The sequence below is a fragment of the Cyprinus carpio genome, chromosome B7 (assembly GCF_018340385.1).
Source record: "Cyprinus carpio isolate SPL01 chromosome B7, ASM1834038v1, whole genome shotgun sequence".
NCBI lineage: Eukaryota > Metazoa > Chordata > Actinopteri > Cypriniformes > Cyprinidae > Cyprinus > Cyprinus carpio.
Genome location: NC_056603.1, coordinates 39195643 through 39219185, shown reverse-complemented (window position 1 = coordinate 39219185; position 23543 = coordinate 39195643). Strand labels below are relative to the sequence as shown.

General features: G+C 36.3%; 1 protein-coding gene across 1 annotated transcript in view; it reads left to right on the top strand.

Annotated features, from left to right (window-relative positions):
• The first annotated feature begins 1331 nt into the window (after positions 1 to 1331).
• LOC109047447 (polypeptide N-acetylgalactosaminyltransferase 18-like) overlaps positions 1332 to 23543 on the top strand; it is a 99770-nt gene continuing 77558 nt past the window's right edge. The window contains exon 1 of the mRNA XM_042728604.1: positions 1332 to 1650. Within this exon, the coding sequence (XP_042584538.1) occupies positions 1413 to 1650 (238 nt within the window). The 5' untranslated portion in view covers positions 1332 to 1412. The remainder of the gene's footprint in view (positions 1651 to 23543) is intronic.

The following is a 23543-nucleotide window of genomic DNA, read 5'->3' as shown; positions in this document are numbered from 1 at the left end:
TGCTGCTGTACGAAATATCAGCACTTGATGTACCTGTTGTATGTAAATGCATGTAAACCTCATTTCTATTATTTTACACAAATTATTAAAAAGAGCCAATCAAACAAACGATGGTGGGGCCTTAGTGTTCATAGATTCCGAATTGATACAGATACCGATGCTGAATTCTAGCAATGGTTCAGTTTTAAAGTGATAGTTCACCCAAAAAATGAACATTCTATCATCGATAGTCATTGGTAGCTGTCATCGGTATCCACTGACTCCCCCCCCACCCATACATGGATGTCAGAGGCTGCTGTCAACAGTTTGGTAACCAGCATTCTTCAAAATATCTTCTTTTGTGTTCAACAGCTGAGAGAAATTCATACAGGTTCATTTTTGGGTAAACTATCTCTTTAATGGTAAAAGAGTGCAAGGTAAGATGTAAGTAGCTTAACAGCATTTGACAACTGTTTTACAATGTTGAATGACCAACGTGACGTAAACTACTGTACTTTAGGTCAAATTTCACAATTCTGAATAGGCTGAATCATTTATGTGATTCATGTAGCCTAATTCATAACCGAATGTGATGAGAAAAGAAACATTTTGCCATTCTGCATTGTCGACACATTAGGCGAATGCATAGTAAATGTGTGCATATTTCAACTTAAAAATATTTGCAAATAATTCAAATCGATTACAAAATGTGTTTTTTTTTTCTGTATTCTGTTAAATCCTTTAATCACTTTATTACCAAATGACTCCCTGAAAAACACCTATACAATTTATTTAAAGTTATTATGAATGTTATTATATAATTTGCAAACAGCCTTACAACTTCTGTAATCAGGAGGGTATTGATAAGGTAGCCTACTGTTCATTTGTAAGTGGTTAAATTGGTGGTGTAAACCCATGCTTTGCTACAACACTCCTCAATCTCCTCTGCGTTGCCTACTATTTGTATTAGAGCTTTAAATGCAATGTAGCCTACTCCTTTATTTTGCTTGGTCAAGTCATGTTTGCTTTTATTACACATTTATTACAATTACACTTTTTTTTATGAAACAGCCGTCTCTGCCATTATATAGCACCTCCTTACTGTTACTGGATCATTGTGCAATTGGTCCCATAGATTACAGCTCCTCTCATTGGTCAACAGGCTCAGGATCAAACCACACACATACTCGCGCACCTTCGCTCTCCTTCCTATACCGCTGCTCGCAGCTGTAGATGGAGGACGCGGCGCTTCATGTTGGAACAAGACGATAGTTGCCCTTTTCAAGTCGTTGGAATCTGTCAGAGCTGAACAGAATGAAGCGCGGACTGTAGTGTTTGCGTCAGGCGCGTGATTCTCCATCGGAGCACATACAGAGTTGAGGACAGGCGCACTTGTCCGCTGTGTCTCGGACTCTATATGGAGGGATGTCGGAATGGCTTGCACCAGGAGAACCAAAACTTTGGTGTCTACGTGTGTGATACTAAGTGGCATGACCAACATCGTGTGTCTTTTGTACGTCGGATGGGTGACTAATTACATCGCTAATGTGTACATCAAAGTGCCGATGCCTGTCCCAGCCAAAAAGTTGGACGGCGACAGGAAAGGAGAAACTCTGCGGATTATAGAGCGACTGGATCGGCTGGAGAATGTAGTTAATCAGCACATACAAGGTAAGACGAATGTCTGTTTAATTACTGTGCGTACAAATGCTACGTTAGAAAGGAAGTTTACTCTGTAAAACTATGAGAAATAGAGCTGCAAACCATAAATTCAGCACAAATCTTGTGCCAAAATTGAGCTGTCCACAAAAAGATGACAAAATAGACCATAAGCGCATTTGTTAACAAATGTTGATTAAATAAGGGTGCTTAAATAAGCATTAACATTAGAATGAATTAGACGGATTTTATGAAATAAATAAAATTACATTTTGAGTTTGATGCAGTCAACAGTGCAAACATCAAATAAATAAATACAACTAATTAAAATAATCAAAAACTGGTCCAATAATTGGCTACAAGGCCTGAGACAGGCCAAAGAGCTGATAGACAAAAAAAAAAAAAATACAACAACAAAAAAAAAAAAAAAAATATATATATATATCTTTTTTCACACCATTAAACACTATATGCTATGTTATATCCCTTTCGTGAATTATTTTCCTATATGAGAAAATGAAAAATAGCCGAGAAACACAAATTCAGCAAAAAATAATCTTATGTAACTAATGATATTTTATTGCTGATGCAGAGGCACAAATTGTTGCATTTATATAGAAATCCCTTTCATTGGTAATGCAACTAAATGACCACCTTCACAATGACTTACCATGGTAACCACAGTTACCTACCAAATGCACTGCAATTATTGCACTAAAAAACCCATATCTATATGGCATATACTTAAAGCAGTGTAAGAAGCATTGTCATTTTGTGCAGAATTTTCTGTTTAATAACTGTAGCTTTCATCAAAATACTGTAGTAATCTTATATTAGCAGGCACTGTCATCACAAAAATAAATGACATACAAAATTACAAATATTTACAAAAAGTATGTAGACATACTATACAGTAGTGGGCTGTACTACTGTATGTTTTGTTGTTGTGACGGTAGCTATAGTAACTTTTTGGTAGACACCTTGGTTACCATGGTAAATTTTTGTCTGCACTGTGAACAGACATGACCTCGGGTGAGAGAAATAGCAGTCCATTGTGGAGAGTATCTTCCACTCATGTGCTAAACAGAAAAAATCTATAGAGTTTCATCATCATGACCTGAATACCAATTGTACATCTGTCCGGTCCTGTTCAAATCAGGTTGATTGCACCTTGCCTTATTGTTAATGACACTTTTATGCAGGTGTGACCTCCAATTTGCGATCTGGCAGATTCACAAAGACCATTGATGATTGCGAACTCCTCTTCTTCTCTCTTTGGAGACTCTTGTTTAATGAACTTGGCACTGGCTGAACATTAATTATGAAAAGTGGCTGATTGCTTCTATCTGTAAAGGTAGTTCAGATCTTTCAGCACTACTTAACACACATTTCTGGATTTTGCATCATCATTTATGCTTATATTTATTTGATACACTCTTAAAAATTAAAAGTTCTTAATCTCTGCAAGAGCTTTTAATCTCCATGGAAGCTTTCCATTGCACAAAAGGTTCTTTATAGCGGAATAGGGTTCTTTAGATTGTTTAAATATTCTTTAACATTAATTTTTTAGAACTTTTTACAGAAGGGTGTTTTGGGGAACCTAAAATGCTTCTTCTATGGCATCGCTGTCAAAATCCCATTTTGGAACCTTTATTTTTAAGAGTGTATGATTTAATGAATTTTTGAGTGATCTTAATAATATTTATTTAAAAAGTGCATGGTGGATTCTACTTCTTATAATTACTGTAGTACAGCCTAACCCACCTTCCCCAAAATGCGTCTGCCAAGCAGTATGCAACAATAAAGCTTTTGTAGTTTCTCACTGTTGCGCAAGCTTTATTCCAGGTTCCTCTCAGCTTCTTTTGGAAAGCACTAATTTGTTGCAGAACTGAAAACACAAGCAATTTGCTGCTCTCTTTCTGGTTTATTAGTCTACAACAGCATGCACAGCATGATTTGTCTGCTTCGCTGAATATCTAAGGAATACAAATTTTGCATTGCTCAAAAAAGTCTTTAATGTAACTTTATTAATGGCCTCCTTTTGTGCTTTGTTATAAAAGACACACTTCATTGTTAGCGAGATGATTTTGTCGTAGTTACTAACTGGATGTATGTTGATATGGGTTGCGGACAGCCAGTGTAGCGCTCAATCCGAATCAAGGGCGCAAACAAACCTCACTGAGCTGAGAGGCGGCTACAGATGATTACTTGAGCAAACATTTCTGAGCTGCAGCCTCAGACACGTTGTGCTGTTTGGCAATGGCTGTGGGCTTCAGGAATGGACTTGGAGAGTGCGTTAGGGAGCATTTTTTAGTTACAACACATGATTTATTTTTTTATTGCGTGGAAGAGATTGTCAAGATTTATCTGAGATACCGTGATCTTTGTAGTTTGACAATGATTTTTAATGTAATATTGTGGGTTCAGTACAATTTAATCTCAACTGACAGCATCTGCAGTGTTGACTATCTCAAAAATAATTCTGATCTTTACTTAAAAAGTAATAATGTCAACAGAACACATAAAATCCAAAAATGGATTAAAAACTTTAAAAACTTACATTTTAACAGAATTAATGCAAGTGGTATTATAAAATAATAAACTTCACATTTCTGCTTTTTAATCAGTTGGCCCCATTGACTTACATGTCTTGATGTGACTTCGATTTTTGCTCTTTGCTTTAAAAAAAAAAAATACAAAGCAAAGGATGAGTCTTTTTTTGTGAGATTCAACATTATGCCACAATGCTTTTGATTGAGCTTAACTTTTATTGAACTCAGAATATTACTTAAAATGATTAGTTCACCCAAAAAATGAAAAATAAATAGCTAAAAATTACTTACCCTCAGATGAAACGAGGAGAAATTTAGCATTATGTCAGTTGTTTTACAATGAATCCTCTGCAGTGAATGGGTGCCGTCAGAATGTCAAAACAGCTGATAAAAAATCACAATATTCCACAAGTAATCCAGTAATCCAGTCCATCAATTAATGTATTGTGAAGTCAAAAGTCAAAATGTTCGTAAGATACAAATCTGGCCAAAATAGCAGTCCATAATCTATAATAACGCTTCTCCAGTGGAAAAAGTCCAATTCCTGTTGTCTAAAGACCAATTTTTTTAGAACAGTTTTGGACTGCTTTCACTTATAAACAGTGTTTGATCTGAGCATATTTCTCTCCTAATTCAGATGAACTAACTCTTTCACTGGAGAAAGCAATATTATGGACAGAAGATTTGTATTTTAGCCAGAAGCAGCAGTTTCAAATGAAAAAAAAACATCTTAATAATGGATTTGTTTCTTACAAAGACCCAGCTTTTCACTTCACAAAACACTTATTTATAGACTGAAGTGGTGTGGATTACTTGTGGATTATTGTGATGTTTTTAGCAGGTGTTTGGACTCTCATTGTGACGGCACCCATTCACTGCAGAGCATCCATTGGTGAGCAAGTGATGTAATGTTAAATTTCTCCAAACATGTTCTGATGAAGAAACAAACTCATCTGCATCTTGACTGTCCTGAAGATGAGTAAATCTTCAGCAAATTTTTATTTTTGGATGAACTGTTCCTTTAAGTACATTCATTTTCCAAAGGGAGGATGACTGTAGTACACTTTAAAGGGGTGAATCTGTATCTTACGATACAGTACTGACCACAAGGTTGTTCTAAACTTCATCACCGCAGACTTTACACTGCCTCTTTCTCTGTAGCATACAAGTGTTTTCCAGAATGAATGATTTATGTGGAAGAGGTACATGCCAGCTGTGGCTCTACCACCTGGTACAAACAGCCTGGAGGATGGCCTGCCTGATCTCCCTGTCATCCTCAACTTGATGAAAATGCAGCACGCTTCAGCACAGCAGCTCTTTAGCGCTGTAGTGGATTTTCTGCTGAAAGCCAAAGAGAAAGAACAACAGAATCACTTAGTCCCTCTTTCAATTGTGTTGTTACATTGTGTAGAGGAGCGAAGTGAAGCGAACAGATTCTCAGCTCATAACATTCGGTTTATCTGCTCTCATACCATTTGCATTTAGCTTTTATGCAAAGCACTGCACTGTGTGCAAAAACAAATCAAGAAAATAGCATTTCATAGGTGCTCAAGAATAAAATTCTGTGGCAGATGAAGCAGGAATAGTAACTTCTGTTGTGGAGGAGGAATTGAATTTTTTTAGATCCCACTATTATTATGACAAAAACTGTTTTCTTTGAAGTAGAACAGAAAAGCCTTTGTTTTCTAACTGTAATGTTGAAGTTAATATGAAATTCCATAATGGGACATGGTTTAAAAAAAAAAAAAAAAAAGCAAGACATGGATTTTATCGATACGGATTGTTTATCTCTAGATCACAGGTGGTTGTTATCTAGTAAATAATAATGATAATAATAACAATAAACAATAATTAATTGCTTAAATAATACAATAATATTTTGGACTTAACTAATTCATGTCCTAGCACATTAATTACATTTTTTGGGGGTCACTTGACAAAACGTCATAGATTAAACTTTTCCAGCTTTTATTCACATTGGGATGTAATAAAATATTTAATATTTTTAGTATTTATGTCAGCATATTTTATTAGAAATTATAGGAACACCAACACCAAGAAAAATTCCCATCATATTTGTACTTGGCATTTAAATGTTAGTCCAATTGTTCAGCGGGTTTGTTGGCTAGCTTGATGAATTCTCACCATTGTTTGTTCATTGTTTCATATTTCCGGTTTGTCTGCACTGAATTCAAGTGCATGAACACAATGGAGAGAATGTGTCTAGCTAGTCTAGAAATTATTTATGATATTACCACCTGTCTCTTTAAAAATGCCTACATCAATTAGCAGTAGTAATGGAATTTCATATGTAGGCTGATTTGTTTGGTTATCAGAAACACCTTATTAAAATTTTTATTTTTTTATTTTTTAACAAACTGAAACTCTTACAGTTTTCTCATTAAAAAAATGCCTTGTTGCAACAGACAGAACTGCCAGCGGAAAAGCAGGTCTCGTTGGAACTTATTTAAGAAGTTGAGATGTGATGGTAATGACAAGCAGCCTAGTTCTAGTTTTTGTCTGTCTTTATTCAGATTTGACATATGAATATTTATGCAGCCAATATTATTATTCAGGTTAATGTAAAAGTTTGTTATAGAAATCTACAGATGCTTGGAAATGTAAATTTTTCTCTGAAGCTTAATAGGTGTATTTTAAAGAATGGCCTATTTAGGAACATTACCTAACTGCTGTGTAGGAATGTATGTTATGGAATGGTTTGATGGCAGCGTGATCTGAAAAGAGTCAAACGGACTGCGTTTGCTTCTTTGAGAAGCTGTGATTTCTTATTTCCTCTCATCCTCTGCTCCCTATGAGTCTCCTCTAATAAGCAGCGGGTTGGGGTTAATTACCTCAACAGAAAGGCATGGAAACACAGCCGAGATGTTGTATTTGGCACCCCTCGGAAGAGACTCGAACTTTTTCAAGTTGCCCTCAACTGTCCTTTTGACTGACAGATGGCTGTGTGAGTGAGGAGGCACGGCAGGGCTGATTTATGGCCGTGCTGGAGGGTTTATCCTGTGATAATCGCAATGAGCTCTGTTAAACAAAGACACGGCAAAGCCTCTGATCCAGAAAGACAGGCTATTAATCAGTACAGCTCACACGCCACACGTAGGTGCTTGAATTTATAGTGCTTTAACTCGCTTGGCATTTGAAAAAAACTAGTAAATTAGGTAGTTACTGGGTTTTATACTGTGGTCTCTCAGTGTGTTTTGTATAAGTTGATGTTCTGTAACTTAGCATGATGAAGCACCACAGTCTTATTCAATCTAATAAGATGCCGCTGTCCCTGCTGGACGCCCCAATCTGGGTGCCCCCTCATCACTGTGCAGTGTTGGTTTGGTGGATTCAACAGGCATCGTTCTGTATCTCATGCTATTTGAAAACATTCTTTCGGCCCTACATGGTTCCCCCTTTGGACATAGTGCCCTTGGATGCGTGTCCAAATGCCCATATGGTAAATCTGGCCTTGTCAAATAAATCTGTGTCAGATGCAAAATATTCTAGATCTCAGTTTCTTCTGAAATAACCCCTAGTAGTATTAGACTTTTTAATCGATGCTTATTGGTCGATATTTAATTGTGCTGCTTATTTCTCGTATTATTATATGTACATTACACTTTGTTGCCATATAATGCTGACAGAAAGTTAATCTTTAAAAATACAAATAATTTAACAACATTTTTCTCTTTAGTAAATCATCACATTATGATCGGCCAGAAATAATACGAGTGCATTACTAATTAATAAAACCTTGAGGCAAAACCATTGTTTTTTCATGCACTGGTCAATTTTGAGATTTTAGGCTATTTTGCTTTCATAACTTGATTCATTTTCAGACTATTGAAAATACTTTATTTAACATACTTTTTTCTCAAAATTACATTTTTGAGTCAGAATTCTCCACTTCAGTAGCATTTACATACAGTACATGCACCATACTTCACACTTTCTTTCTATTTCTATCTATATTCTGAAGGTTTTTAACAGATATATAATTAGCCTGATATGTATTTTACATTTTATTCCTGCAAACATGGAACAATGCATTTTTTATTTTATATTTTTCTGGCTGTTGACAGTATTTTCTGATTGTGGAATGATAAAAAGAGATCCAAAATCCCCTCTGTAAAAACCTAAAACTTTAATATGTCAGAATTTTTAACTTGGCTTTGAACTTGTTTTGATTTCTGTTCTCGGATTTATGCAAATTAGTGTATATTTAATTAGATAGTGCCTCATTTGCATATTTCAACATAACATTTCAGAAAACTTGTAGCACAAAACAATTACCTTAATTTACTGTGATTAATCAGCTGGGGAAAGTATGCTGCTATGTATTAGTAAAAAATGTTGCCCTATTCAGCTCTTGTGTTTTGCTCTAATATTTATTTCTGTAAACTATAATATGACCCTGGACCACAAAACCAGTCATAAGGGTCATTTTTAAAAAAAATAAAATTTATGAATGATAAAGAAAAACAGCAATAGCCAGTGTGTACTATACATCTAATATAATCAGAAGCCACTCTTGAGTGTAATTGTGTGTTAGAGTGACACATTAAGACTTCATGAATAGAATTGCTTGCTTCATTTCCTCTGCAAGTGTTCATTGCCTTGAACTTTACAGCAAAAATCAAACCAACCATTTTATCTGGCTGATCTGTTACCCTTTTAAAACAGGTCATTCAGGGGTATAAGCCTTAAATGGGTTTTTCCATCTGTAGTCATAACTACAGCAGTAATGCTGTTCGGTTTTGATTGTATTGTGCAAGACAAATGCTTTTATTCTGCCTGCTTGTCTTCTTGATTGAATTCTGTAAAAATACACTACAGTATATTCCTTCTCTTCATTCTAAGTGCACACTCATGCACAATGAAGGTTATGCTACAGTATCTCAAAAGCTTTCATGCTGAGATGATTTGAATAGGTTCGAATTAAAGCAGCACAATGCAAATACCTACTTGTTTTGTGCCGTGCATGTGATTTTCTTGGAATAAACAATTTGACCTAACTACAAAAAACAGGACGGAGTAAACATACCTTGATGTAAACAAAATAAAAATTTGCATTAATTATAGTGCTCTAAAGCGATTGGATTTGCATGTCTGTTCAACCCAGATTTAACACAGTCGTGTGGACTAAAAAAATCCAGTTCATTAAATATTTATCCATGTGCAAAGACAGTATGCTTGGAAAGCTTAAAGAGAGTCAAAACATGCTATCACCGAAGTCAACCTTATTTTGCAATGTCGACTGTATCTCTAATAGAGAAAGTAACCTGCTGATATCAGGGTCCACCACACTGCGAAAAAATGCACAAGTGCAAATTTTCTTATTTAGGAATTTGTATCCAAACTCCCATAGGAGCAGGAGGAACATTTGGCACGCTGGTGCAAATTGAGGTCATGTTTCACTATATAGCACAGTCACCGCCTGCCTTTGAGAGCGCTTTGAGGAAACACATCATAACTATAAATATTTTGCTTGTCATGGTACTGGGACAAACGACAAAAGTTGGTTTATCAGAATCAAGCAAGCATTTTTGGGTTCACTTGTCCCCTTAAAAGCGAAGTCACTGCATATCGATAAAAAGTTGTTCTTAGTGAGGTCTGCACTCTAAATAATATTTATTGAATTTAAGCAGGGGATAAAAAAGGGGATAACATGAAAAAAAAAGAAAAGAAAAAAGACATTTCAGCTATCAGCCTTCTTCAGTGTAGAAAAAGAAATTAATACTTTTATTCATTAAGGATACATTGAATAGTTAAAACAGAAAATAATTTATGATGTTACAAAAGATTTATATTTCAAATACATTTTGTTCTTTTGAACTTTCTATTCATCAAAGAATCCACAAAAATATTAAATAGAAAAAAAGAAGAAAAAAAAACTTGTTGTTTTCAACATTCAAAATAATAGGAACTATTATTAATAAATTGATAACAATCAAGCAAATTAGCATATTACAATGATTTCTTAAGGATCATGTGACACTGAAGACCAGAGTAATGAGACTGAAAATTCAGCTTTGCATCTCAGGAATAAATTGCAATTCAAAATATATTAAAATAGAATCATTTTAATATGTAGTAATTTTTCTGACTATTTAATCAAATAAATGTAGCCTTGGTGTTTTTTATATTCTTTTAAAACAAAAAAAAATGTCAACAGTATCACATGCAGCAGGCTAATAGTGATAGTTAATAGGTTATTTTTTGTGATTTTTACTGAAAACATTTTTTATATAATGCTGTTATTGCTGTTTTATAAAATCAAGCAGCTGTGTGTAATCGTGACTTTACCAGGGCTTAGGGGTGTTGTTGGGCATGACGCACAGTGCCTAAAACCACCTTAACCTAGAAAAATTATGGTTAGGCCTGACCTTAAATGGATTATTTCTTTATTATTAAGCATGTAAAAAAAATGTAGGCCATTAATTTCCAGGTCTATTATTTACCTTTGTATCATTTTGTTTTTAATACATTTTAGTCCTAAATTAGTCTTCTGGGATTGTCAAAACAAGCAAAAGAGATTAGCAGAGAACATGTTTTCTGTTTCTTATTTTAGCAAGTAAGAATAAGAGGAGAGAAGCGGCAGATGATGCCTGTGATTCAGACAGCCACAGACTCGCTTTCTGTCCTCTTCACTCTTGAATTTGTGATTCTAATTAGAAGCAATGGGATGTAATTAGTCATTAATTAAGACAGAGCCAAGCGGGTGCACAGTATCTCTGAGTAAGCACAGCTAAAGGAAGTCAGTCACTCTCTGAACTTAAGAGACATACGCTTGAAATGAGCTCACTGTCTTTTCCACGGGCTCATGCAGCGCTATTCACCGCTGTGCAGCTGGAAGGGAAGAAATGCACTTGATACAGATATGCTTGATTATCAGCTTGTCTCATCTTTTTATTTTTAGCTAGGGATTTATAGATAATAACTGATTACCACTGATCTGTATGCCACCCAAATGCATTTTAATCGCCTGTGCTCTAAGCTTTATCATCACGTTGTTAAAATAATACTGATGAATGCCACTGAGGGAGTCATCTATCTATCTATCTATCTATCTATCTATCTATCTATCTATCTATCTATCTATCTATCTATCTATCTATCTATCTATCTATCTATCTATCTAATCTATCTATCTATCTATCTATCTATCTATCTATCTATCTATCTATCTATCTATCTATCTATCTATCTATCTATCGCTCATACAGTTTTGTTCAGTGATGAGATCGGTAACACTTTAATACAAGGACCAGTTCTTACTTTTAACTAGTTGCTTATTAGCATGCCTGTTATTAAAATATTACCTGTTTATTAGTACTTATAAAGCACACATTCTGCATGACCATATTTTACATTCCTAATCCTACCCAACACCTAAACTTGACAACTATCTTACTAACTATTAATAAGTAGCAAATTAGTGTTACGGAGCGAGCGAGACGAGATGTACGGATCCAAATGCAAAGCTTTATTCAAAGACATGGTCAAAAACAGGCAGGGTCGAACACCAGTAAACAGATATAGCTTGGGCAAGACAAAGAGTAATCCAGAGACAGGCGTGGATATATCGACAGCGAACATGCTCCAGAGGGTAAGGCCAATGGGAAATCCAACAGACAGGCTATAGTCCACACAAGGGGCAAACAGTATCTGAAAGGGTGAGACAAAGGGATAATCCAAGACAGGCTAAAGTCCAAGACAGGCAGGGAACAGACAAGACGAGGTAACCAGGCTAGGATCAAGACATGAGGAACAGGCAATCAAGGAACAAGTCTGAACTAGTGATGGCCACTTTTGAAACAATGCTTCATGAAGCTTCGAATTCTTCACAAATCAGTTGTTTCAAAACAGTGGTTCGGAGCGTGTATCAAAATGCCAAAGTCATGTGATTTCAGTAAATGAGGCTTTGTTACCTCATAACTTTTTTGAAATTTCCATAGGTTGCGTTAGGGGGGCGATCTCTGTGAACCCGTGAATCATGCGAGTTCACTGAGACCACTGCATCAGCGTCTGGTTATACGATCTCAGTTCAGTTTGATCAGTTTGCAGACATTTTTAATGAGACATTTGTGTAATTAAAAGGATGAGTAGTAGTTAGTCTCTTACTGGCCTGTTTATACAAGCTCTCCATAAAACAAACAAAACAAGCCCTTGCTAATTAATAATAATTATTTTAAATATGCATTGTCCTATTATAAAGACACTTAATTTCTAATGGTATTTTATTATTTTGATTGCATTTAATATATTATACTTTTAAGAAAGCGTTTTCATTGGGTTTGTAAAAGCTGTTTTTATGCATGAGTCTTTGTTGCATTTAAACAGTTTTGACCAGCAGGCCTCACCAGCGTGATGTATTTTGAGCGCTTCGAAACAGTGAATCATTTTGTGAAGCAATTGGTTCAATTGATTCGAAGCTTCGAAATGGTTAGTTTCTCCCATCACTAGACTGAACTAGACTAGAATACAGGCTCCGTAATGTAGCTATCACTGACGTAGTGATAAGCGCAAACAATATTCTGCCCTAAATGATGGTTGGGGCCTGTGTGTGTAATTGGTTGCAGGTGTGAGTGTAATCAGTGAAGTGGAGCATGGGAAATGTAGTCTGGGGTGACATGTAACAGTCTGTGTAGTGTGAGAGTCAACATAATAGGAAAATGACCTCTGGTGGCAAGCAGACGGAAGACCACGGACAGGATTTGTGACAATTAGTAGTTTATTAAGGCAAAAGTTATAGTTAATGGTTTGTTAATAGCAATAATTGGATCTTAAAATAAAGTGTGACCCTGAGCTCTGCACAGTCGCGAATCCTTTCATTGTAACAAAAAAGGTGTAGACACGATTTAAGTAAGGGAATAATTGTGCAGTGTAGATCTTCATTGATTATAATGGAATGAGATCACGATGCACCTAGATGAGTGACAGCTTTTCAGTAATTATAAGGGGAGCGTGCTTTGAATGCTTTCTAGGCTATAATCCATTCAGAATTTAAATACATTCACTCATGGATTCATTCTTGCAACTGCAATGAATAACATTAATCCAAGATTGTCACTGCCATTGTGTAGCATTTACTACAGCATTTAGTTCTGCTAACTGAGTGAAAGTGGAGCAGGTTTGAGCTGGCGTGATTGAGTAGAGGCGGGGACTAATTTGCATATTCATAGATCTGCAAATACTAAATGAGGTAAGTGTGTAAGCCAATATAAGTCACAAAGAAATTATTTTCATGTGGAAAAGTTTACATATGTAATTTTATGAACAAAGATGAGTTTATGAACAAAGATAAAATTATTGATTGCTGGTGGACATTAAATAGGTTTTTCAGGGTCACCATACATAGATTGATATTCACACCAAAAGGTTTCCTTGTTCACAGGGCTGTTTTTAAGGAATAACCATCATTTACTGAGCCACATGACATTCCACCTGTAAGACTTTCTTTCTTCTGTGTCAAACATGAGGAGAAATTTTGAAGAATGTACTGGTCACTCTTTTCCATTTAATGAAAACAAATGGGGATCTGGGCCGCCAAGCCCCAAAATGACAACAAACGCACCATGCCTTTTGTATGTCTTGTAACTTTGTTATTTACAGGAATTCTTGCACTATCCCTTTCAAGCAGTCTTTCATTTATAGCTTTTGTGCTTTAACGTTTACAATGTATCAGACGTATTCCTCAGAGGCATGTCACTTTATGGCTGTTTGACTGCTTATTCCTTTAAAGGAAAGTAAAGAGCAGTGCTGTCTTGTGACTCAACAAGAAAGATTATGAAAGCTGTAAATAGGCGTGATGATCACCCACAGGTTTACACTGTTTGATGACAATTGAACTGCTTGTTTTGAAATTACAGTGAAGGCGTTGAACATCCTGGAGCATGAAATGTACTCAAGTAGTCATTTCCAGAAACTCTCAGTACAGGATTTCATGTCAGATTCTGTCCCGTTTGATTTAGTTCTTGAAACAATAGAAGAATACTTAGTGCATTCAATTACATGTATACAAATTGTCTCTCATTTAACCTCAATTTGCTCTCATTCAGAATCTGCTGAATGATGTTTGCAGATGATAACAGTTCATCTGTGAGTAAAGACTGGACAAACATCTGTACCTCTTAATGCCTTTCTAAATCTTGAAGTTTTCAGCCAAGCGTCTAAAATGACAAATAACCATTTTAAGCATGGGGACGTTTATCTACAGAAAATACAACATAATCACTTGAGATGTCTTATCAGGTTTTCCACAAGGTGTATTCACCAAACAGAATGATGCCAATCTCTCTGAGCATCTCAGCTTTGAATCCAAGTGGGAATTGCTTCATAGAACGTCTTCCAACCTCATTACAGCTGTTTGTGATTAGATATCTAGGCGCTTCAGGGATAAATGTGCTTTAATGATTTTGGCTTGAGCAGCATTTGTGCATTTTAAATAAATACTCAAAGCCTTTCTTTCCAGCACTGATACATGACTGCAAAAAAAAAAAAGAAAAAAAAAAAGAAGAAGAAAAAAAAGGGGTCCAGTAAATAATACTGAAAATAACCAAATGGTAACTTGATTTTTGGAGTTTTTAATCATTATACCATGTGAAGTTGTGTTGGATTAAAGTATTTTTGAGTTTCAATACACCTACACTATATAATTATTATATTTTTTATTCTTTATTTTTTTGGTTCAGTTTCATTTGCTCACTTTAACAGCAGGCACAGAAATGAAGCAGATGAAAACATGAGGTGAAGCATGTAATACTTAAAGCCAAAAAATGAACTATTGGAATATAACTTTTTATTAAGTTGACACATCTAAAGAAATCTTTTTACAACTAAACTACATAGGTAGTTGTTACATTGATGAAGATTTTAAAATACTGCACTTATGAGTTCTACAGATGCTTCTTTATTCATCCACTAGTCTTTTTTTCTTGGTTTTGAAGTGATTTTCAGATGAGAACATTCTGTTATTCAGCACTGCAGATCATCTGTCCATCCTGTCCATCCTGGACACACTGAGAGTTGAGACGGATGATGGCTTTGCATGGAATGTTATAAAAAAGTTAATTATTTAATACGTTTATAAGTGCCAAACTATTTAGAGGGGAGCCTTTTGAAGCCACAACGTTTCACTTTAGTTGCATCAGTTCCACTTGGATTGTGAGCATGTTTGCATAATCACATTTATAAGTGTGAAATATTGCACGATTGTTACTGAGTCTTTCTGAAACCATTTGCTGAGGGCAGCTGAATATACAACTCATGCCTCTCAGATTTGTATTTTTACAGATTTTTGTTGTATGATCCATTTTGTATTATGAATGTGCTTGAAACATAGTTTACTGTTAACTGTATTCATATTGTGAGCGGTCAGTTTACATTTTCTATTGTTGATGCTTTCTAGTATTAAGTCAAAACTTTAGCTGCCAATCTGTGACTAGCAACCTTACTTCTTAGTACTGCTGAAGTCTGTTAGCCCATCATAGCCACAGGCTGAGACCAGAGCTTCAGATTTGTCTCCAAACATAACAGCATCTCTAGTGGCAGGAATCCAAGTGACCCGTCAATTCCCCTAAGCCTCCTTGACTGACACAGGTCAGATATGTGTTGAATACGGGTTGAGATTTAAACAAGCTCTTTTCTATAATACGCTGAGAAAGCTGAGGGCAGTGAATGGCGCAGCGGCACCGTTTGCAGAAAATAAAATTCTGACCATGGCTCTGTTCCAAACCTTAGTAAGCTGCCTATCTAGGTTACATTTTAGGCATCATAGCCATGTTCCGGACACAAAGGCTATTTTAAACAGTAGGTAGGAAAACTACCATAGTACGATGCAACTTGGGTATACTCTATATTCTTCACTGTATTTAAATATATGCACTTCAATCTATTTTAGTGTGTTAACAGTCAATGGCATTTTTGAAGTGTATGAATGTGCATAAACATGTAAAGGAACACTACAGATAGACCTAAACAAGAACCTGCAATGAATCAAACACTGGATAAAACAAAACGTCAGGGAACAAAGGCTGCAAAGATTGGACTGAACCTTGGTTTGTGCTGGACTTAAAAGTTATATTCAACAGTCTGAAAGAAAAACAGGCTTCACAACCTTTCTAAATATGTTTATCTTTGTCCATGTATTTACATAGTAAAAAGTATGATCTATAAAATTGCATCTTAGTAAGATATGAATCAGCATTTAAATCACTTTAAAGTATTTTTTGTGACATTTGTGTTGTTAGATATTTAAGCTAAAACCCAGTACTTACCTTTAAAAGTATCTGGCATTTTCTCTCAACAATAATTCTTTCATCAGCAGTGTGCATTGCGCACTGAATCTTGGGATTGTCTAGGTCGGGAAAGATCCATCTACTGTATCCTTCATGGCCAGATATTTGATATATATTTGAGGCTGCATTCAAAGGAGCCTTTGAAACGTGAAAGCCATTGTTGCATTCCAGGCTTTGAATGCAGCCTTCGAAGGATGCAGCCACTAAATTGGGACACAGGTCTTTTGTGTATTGTGCTTGTATTGCATTGTTAGCGTAGCAACATATGCTAACAGCAAACTAGCTGAAAGTATTGATTTTCTAATAAATATCATGTGAGTGTGTTGTGGAGACTGGAGAGCATTTCAGATCAGTCTCTAATGGGGTTTTATTTTGTCTTAACACTGCTATGGTAAGCAGCTGCCTATATAGACAGTACATAGTGAGGCTGCTCATTTTTCAACAGTTTTGGAACAAAGCCCAAATGTGTTTATGCAGCACAACATATTGTAGGCAAACCGATAGGGCCACAACATCACAGTCTTTAACTTTTCTTGCAATGCCCTCTGTTTTCTTTCTTCTTTCTCTTTTCTTTACTTTTGCATAGCCGGTAGCTCTACTTTATGCTCTGAATCCTGTTTGATTCAAAAAGGTCACTGCAGTAGAAGGCAAGCAGCAGCAGGTCCATGTGGAATCAGCGCCTCCAACAACCCTCTCTGCTCTTAGAATGCAAATCTAAACATACAAATAAACGTAATTTCATGTTTTCTGTTGCCCTGACTGGAGTTCATTAGGTATTCATCCAAAAGATGCTTAAATGCTGTTTGTTTTTGCACCGCAGCACCTCCGCTGAAACACAGAGGCCTCTAAAATAAACAGTTTTAGCATTGGGGATACTATCAGTGCTTGTGTTTCTGTTCAGAAAATTGGCCTCATTTTTTGTGCTAGCAAATTTGAAGAAACAGATGACATATTCTTACAGAGTGGGGTGACATCTGTGATATATCTTTCATGCTTAATTACGTCTGAACTCAGATGCCACCACCTCTATTCTTCAACAAAGCCATGAATCACTAATGTACCTCACGCAAAACTCTGTAGTACTTGTTTGTCATTTATTTCCTGGGGTTTCATGAATATAATTGCAACATTACTGAACAACTACGACACAAAACAACTAGTATCGGATCTGACATGCTTAATGTGATCTACCCAAGTATGACATGTTTCTGGAAAAACATCCTTGCTTGTTTTGGAAGTTATATCATCCATGCTTTGGATACAGCTTTAGGATTAGTGGTTGACTGAAAAGAGTTTTATTAGCAAATGGCACAAAATTACCAATATATTGCTTTTTATGTGTGGCCCTATCCTAGATGATCACATAACAATAATTTATTTTTTCATGTTAATAGGAGAACAAATATTACATCAGGCTTTTGAGGAACGTTCAGCTCTCAGTCATCATTGTATTGACATTATACTGTAAGTTTTGGTAAATTTTTTTTGCATAATTTCACATATGCATTTTCTCACAATAAGACCAAACTAACAATACAGAGAGAGTGAATATAAAGTCATGAAAAGCAGCTAATTAAATATAGAACACTGGGCTTTAATTGAAAGTTGTTCTTTTGTGTGGTTTTAGTGAGTTCACATGGCCCAGATCAGCTGCTGTCAATCTCACAGTTGGACCATCACAATATTTTTAGAGGTTTTCTTCAGGCTGAGACAGTGTGCTCTTTAGAGGAAGATCTCACTGGATGGGCGCTAGTTTGTGGAATTAAATACTTGATAGATATTTAAGGTTTTCATAATTGTGATAGAAGTGCTACTGCAGCTTGCTGCTTTATCATTAGACCACACGCATGTATTGTACCATATTTTTACATAAAATTGTTTTGCTACTGCAACTTGATGTATTGTACCACACAAAGCCAACTATCCCGATTTTTTTTTTCCCCTCGTCTCAAGAAATCTGCGTCCACACGAAACCCTGCTAACACAAAACTGTGAGTAAACATAGAAGTGTGGCTACTGCACAGAGATACACTAAAAAGGGAGCTGGACTATGCTTTATCATTATACAACACATGGAACATTAAGTTATTAATCTGGTTAAACAAATGATAATAAACAGGGATTTCAGTGTGTGGGTTTTTTTGTTTTAGAGGTGTCTGACTATGGGTGAAACGTGGGCTCATGACGTCATATCTTGTCTACACGAAAACGCAAAGACCAGATTTATCCACTCTGGGACCCGTTTTCTAGCGGTTTCACCTTCAAAAATGCCGGATCTGACTCCGATGCGAACAGAAACTTCCGTGTGGAATGTCATAGCTGTCATCAAAGCTCTGAATATAATTTTCTTAATCATAAAACACAGATTTTAATAATCTTAAAATATAGATTAAAGCTTGATAATAATAATAAAAAAAAAATCCCAAATATTGGCCAGTTCATCAGCCGCACCAATATTTCAGTTGACCATTTTGTACACTCGGGTTGGGCTATGATTATTCAATAGGATTGTTGTCTCAGGAATAACAAATGATGTTGATATAGGAACATGTCCTACTTGGCTAAATCAAATTGTGCACATAGCAGATCTCGTAGCAGAGCAAAAACAAGATGGTAATAATGTTAAGGGAAGGACTTGCTTAAATGAACAGCTCTAGGACATGCGGCACATTATTTTTCAAAGTACTAAAAGGATTCTCTCAGGATTTCTTTCATAGAAACATAATGTATTGAGTCTGTGAGGCAATAGTGTGTGAGAAAGCAGAGCTTTGTAGGTGTGCAGTCACCAAGCAGGTTTTTTTCCAACCTGGCAGTGCCTGGGAAGCAGTAGGATAATGGCTGAGTTACATGGTTTGGTGGCTGTGCATTGGTGGAGTAGCAGGACTGGATCTGGGCTGCTTTGACAACAGTGTAAATGTTTCTTGTCAATTCTCTGCTGTCCTCTAAACAAAGTCCAACAATAAAAATGTCATAATAGAAAAAATACCAACTACAACCTACAACCTAAGAGTAAGATGCTTTCTAAAACAAGGAGTAACATAAAAAAATAAAAAATCAGACCAAAATAAAAAATAAATGTTTCAGAAAAAAACTTTCCATGAACAATGTATAAATAATATGTTTGTGCTAATGTTTTTGTCTTTCAGAAGAAACAGAAACAGATAACTTCTTTATCTACTCTACTTTTAAACACAATACCAAAAAAAGTGTACAACTTTTTTAATCAGCAAATTACTGAGCATATCTTTAAATTTATTTACAACCCCGTCCAGTTGGCCAATTTCATACTGATGTACTGCCAATCCACTCTCTCAATATGTCAATTGCAGTTTGTCAAATCTAAGTCACTCAGGTTTTTTTCTGCAGAATCCAGCATTTGTAACCTTAGAGAATGACTCTTCTCTTTCTGTGCCAAGATTCCTTCCACCAAGAAGAAAAGACGGAATATTAGTGGAATATTTCTGTCAGTCTAGCATAATCTGGCATTTTCATTCATCTTTTCCACACTCGCCCTAGTGCTCTATAGTGCTGATAGACACGTTGTCTGATATGCCATCAGCACTATCAGCATTTGTGATGTACTGGAAGAAAAACTTCATGTGTCTGTGAAACTGTCAAAAAGCGCTGTAAGAACATTTTAAGGAAGTCAGAAATGCTTGGCAGATTGATAGGAGGCTGTTTATTGAACACTTTGAGGGCTGAATTGTGTCACGTTTGCATTTGCCATTATCTTGCACTCATAACCAACCCAAAATATCAGAACTGTCCCTTGTGAATTGCATTCAGACATTTCTTATAGGGTATGTTTATGGCATTATAAATCCAATAATGGGGTACCTTACTCACCCTCATGCTGTTCCAAACCTATAAGATTTTCAATTAATCTTTGAAATTATTCTGTTTATTCTAAATCTACTAGAGATCAAATATGGTAAATGTGAACTCAACCTCACTGCAGAAGCTTAAAGGGATACTCCACCCCAAAATGAAAATTGTCATTAATCACTTACCCCCATGTCCTTCCAAACCCGTAAAAGCTTTGTTCGTCTTCAGAACACAATTTAAGATATTTTGGATGAAAACCGGGAGGCTTGTGACTGTCCCATAGACTGCCAAGTAAATTACATTGTCAAGGTCCAGAAAATTCAGAATAGTCCATCTTCCATCAGTGGTTCAACCGTAACATTATGAAGCGACGAGAATACTTTTTGTACACAAAGAAAACAAAAATAACGACTTTATTCAACAATTTGTCTCCTCTGTGTCTCTCCGCATCACCGTAGTGCCATTTTGGAGAATATCCGCTGAACGCAAACTGCATACGCTATTCTGTGTCACGGATGCGCTGTTTTTGTTCAAATGAAAGCGTAAATACATGAAGAAAATGTATCCTTGTGTCGCAGCTGATACAGAAAAGTGTAAGCTGCTTGCGATAAATGCAAAGATCAAACACTGTTTAGAAGGAAAAACAGTTCTAAACAAATATGTCAGTGGAGTTTAATGTGAGAGGACAACAGAGGATGGACTATTTATGGACTCGGTTTAAGTAAACTTGCATTAGGGATGGACTTATTTATTTATTTATTGTGCAAACACACACCTTTTCACTTCACAAGACATTAGTTGATAGACTGGAGTCGTGTGTATTACTTGTGGATTATTGTGATGATTTTATCAGCTGTTTATCAGGACTCTCATTCTGACGACACCCATTCACTGCAGAGGATCCATTGGTGATCAAGTGACACAATTCTTAATTCCTCTAAATCTGTTCAGATGAAGACACAAACTCATCTGAGGTTGAGTAAATTTTCAGCAGATTTTCATTTTTGGGCAAACTATTCCTTTTATCTTGAATTTATCGTACCCACTTTTTTTATTTTATTTTATTTTTTGCTAAGATGCATGCTGCAGTTTGCTGATGCTAAATCTGTGGGCCGTGTAATGGTGGCAGTTCGGTGTGTGTGTGTGGAGATCTCCAGACTACTCAAGCAAGGAAAAGCATATGAGGTTCTGCCACATCGAGCATGCTCAGTGAGGTCTGCATTAAGCTTCGGTAATGCCCATCCTTAACAACTCTTCAGCCCACCGTCACCGGCCAGCGAGTTAATGGCCTCTCAGAGTGCAGATACCGGACTCATTGAGGAAAGCAGGAGGCTTCATCTGGGAAAATGGAAGTGCTCATGGGCCCTCCCAGGGGAGCATCCACAGCCACCCGAGCGTTTCCTTCAAGCTCAATGTGACATTGGGAGGGTGGAAAGCTCATTTAGAGGGCTAAGATTTCCCACTCCCTTCAAGATCTATTTGGTAGACTTAGACGGTCTTTCAGGGCTCAAGCCTAGGAATTAGATTTACACGATTGCAAACTTCTTACCTGTTCAAGGTTATTTTAGAGGGCCCTTTGTTCCTGTACTTTGGAAAAAGGAAGCTCAAAGATTAAACTTGAGCGGATTTTTCATTCTTGTGGTTAATCAGTGCAATTCATCCATATAAAACGGCTTTCCAAGTGGCATCAGTGCTTGATTCTAAGGACAAAATAAAGCAAAACCCTTAGATAAAGAAATAAATAGCTGGTTCTGCTGCAACCTTCTACAGGAAGTGGTTCAAAAGTATGACACGCCATCTCCTCTGTCTCACTTATTGCATTTGAGGTGATTCATGGCCACGGGCGCATTGCACAGTGAGAGGCTTATTTCATATATGTGACACTCGCATCTTGAGCTGCGACTGACCCGCAGAATTTCACCATCTCTCTGCCTCATAAAGGTTGAAATGGTCTCTGCTCGTGAATTATTTATGGGAAGCAGTACCAGTTGAAATAACTGCTCAGTGATGAGCGTTCACATTCTCGGCCCTGCTTTCCACATCCATCAAGATTTTCAGTTTTGAAGGACACTGCATGTTCACATACAGTACAACAGGTTTACGCTAGGGATGAACAAAAAACTACAGGTATTCAAATTGACTAGTCTGCGGTTTGTGGTCTTCGGGAAGCCCTGTATAATTAGGCTGGCAATCAGACACGTTTCTGGGGGCCGTTTACATAATAGGTGCTCTTGCAGTTGGAAAACAGCAAGATGGAATGGAACAGAATGTAGGGGTCTTCTGAGCAAACATAAAACTGTTTAACTTGACATTTTTATGCAGTGCTTGCGCCAAGGCACTTAAAAAAACAGAGAGAGATGCAACAGCCAAAGATACTTTAAAGGGGATGAATTTAAAGATGCAACTTTTCTGAACAGATTTTTTCCCATGAAAACTGTCTGACGGTTAAAGCACAGCACACTGTTAGCATGCTAATGAAAGCTTTGCTGCTAAAACATCAAAACATCATTTTTTTTTTACTTTTCACACTTTTGCCATGTTTGACAAATGTGAAAATTTGTACATCCAATTTGCACAAAATTTCAATTAAGTACAGGGTTCATTAGTTGATAAGCTGAAAAAGTGTTGACTTGTACCCAATTAAAATTGAAGTTTACTGAAATCAACATGCCTATAAAAAGCTAAAATGTATTAGAAAACTTTTTTCTAATACATTTTAAGATGTTTTAATGGCACATGTCTGTGACATGTCAGGCAGGCATGATGAAAGGCTGTGATGAAAGATGAGCTGAAGAATATTAATTAGTTTTCGTATGTTAGGTGAGTGGTGATTTTACACTGCATGTTTCCTGAATTTTCCACTTTTTGACAAGAGTGTTCATACCTTTAAATAAAAACATGCCTGGGACATTCAGACTGTATTGGTTATTCCATCAACTTATTTTCTAACAATTTTGTAGACTATTTTAATGGAGATTTGAGTACGGAGTACGTATAATGGAGATTGACTACGACAGTGGAGGGGCCAAAGATGGGCAGGCTTTGATGAAAGCTGAGCTCATGAATATTAATTAGGCCATGCTCATTCCTCTCATACTTTTAATGTATTGAAAGTACGTAAAAATGGTTCACCTAAAAAATCAAATTCTGTCATCATTTACTTGGATGACGGTAGCCACTGACTTGCATAGTATTTTTTTTCAGTGCTGTACCATACTACCATCAA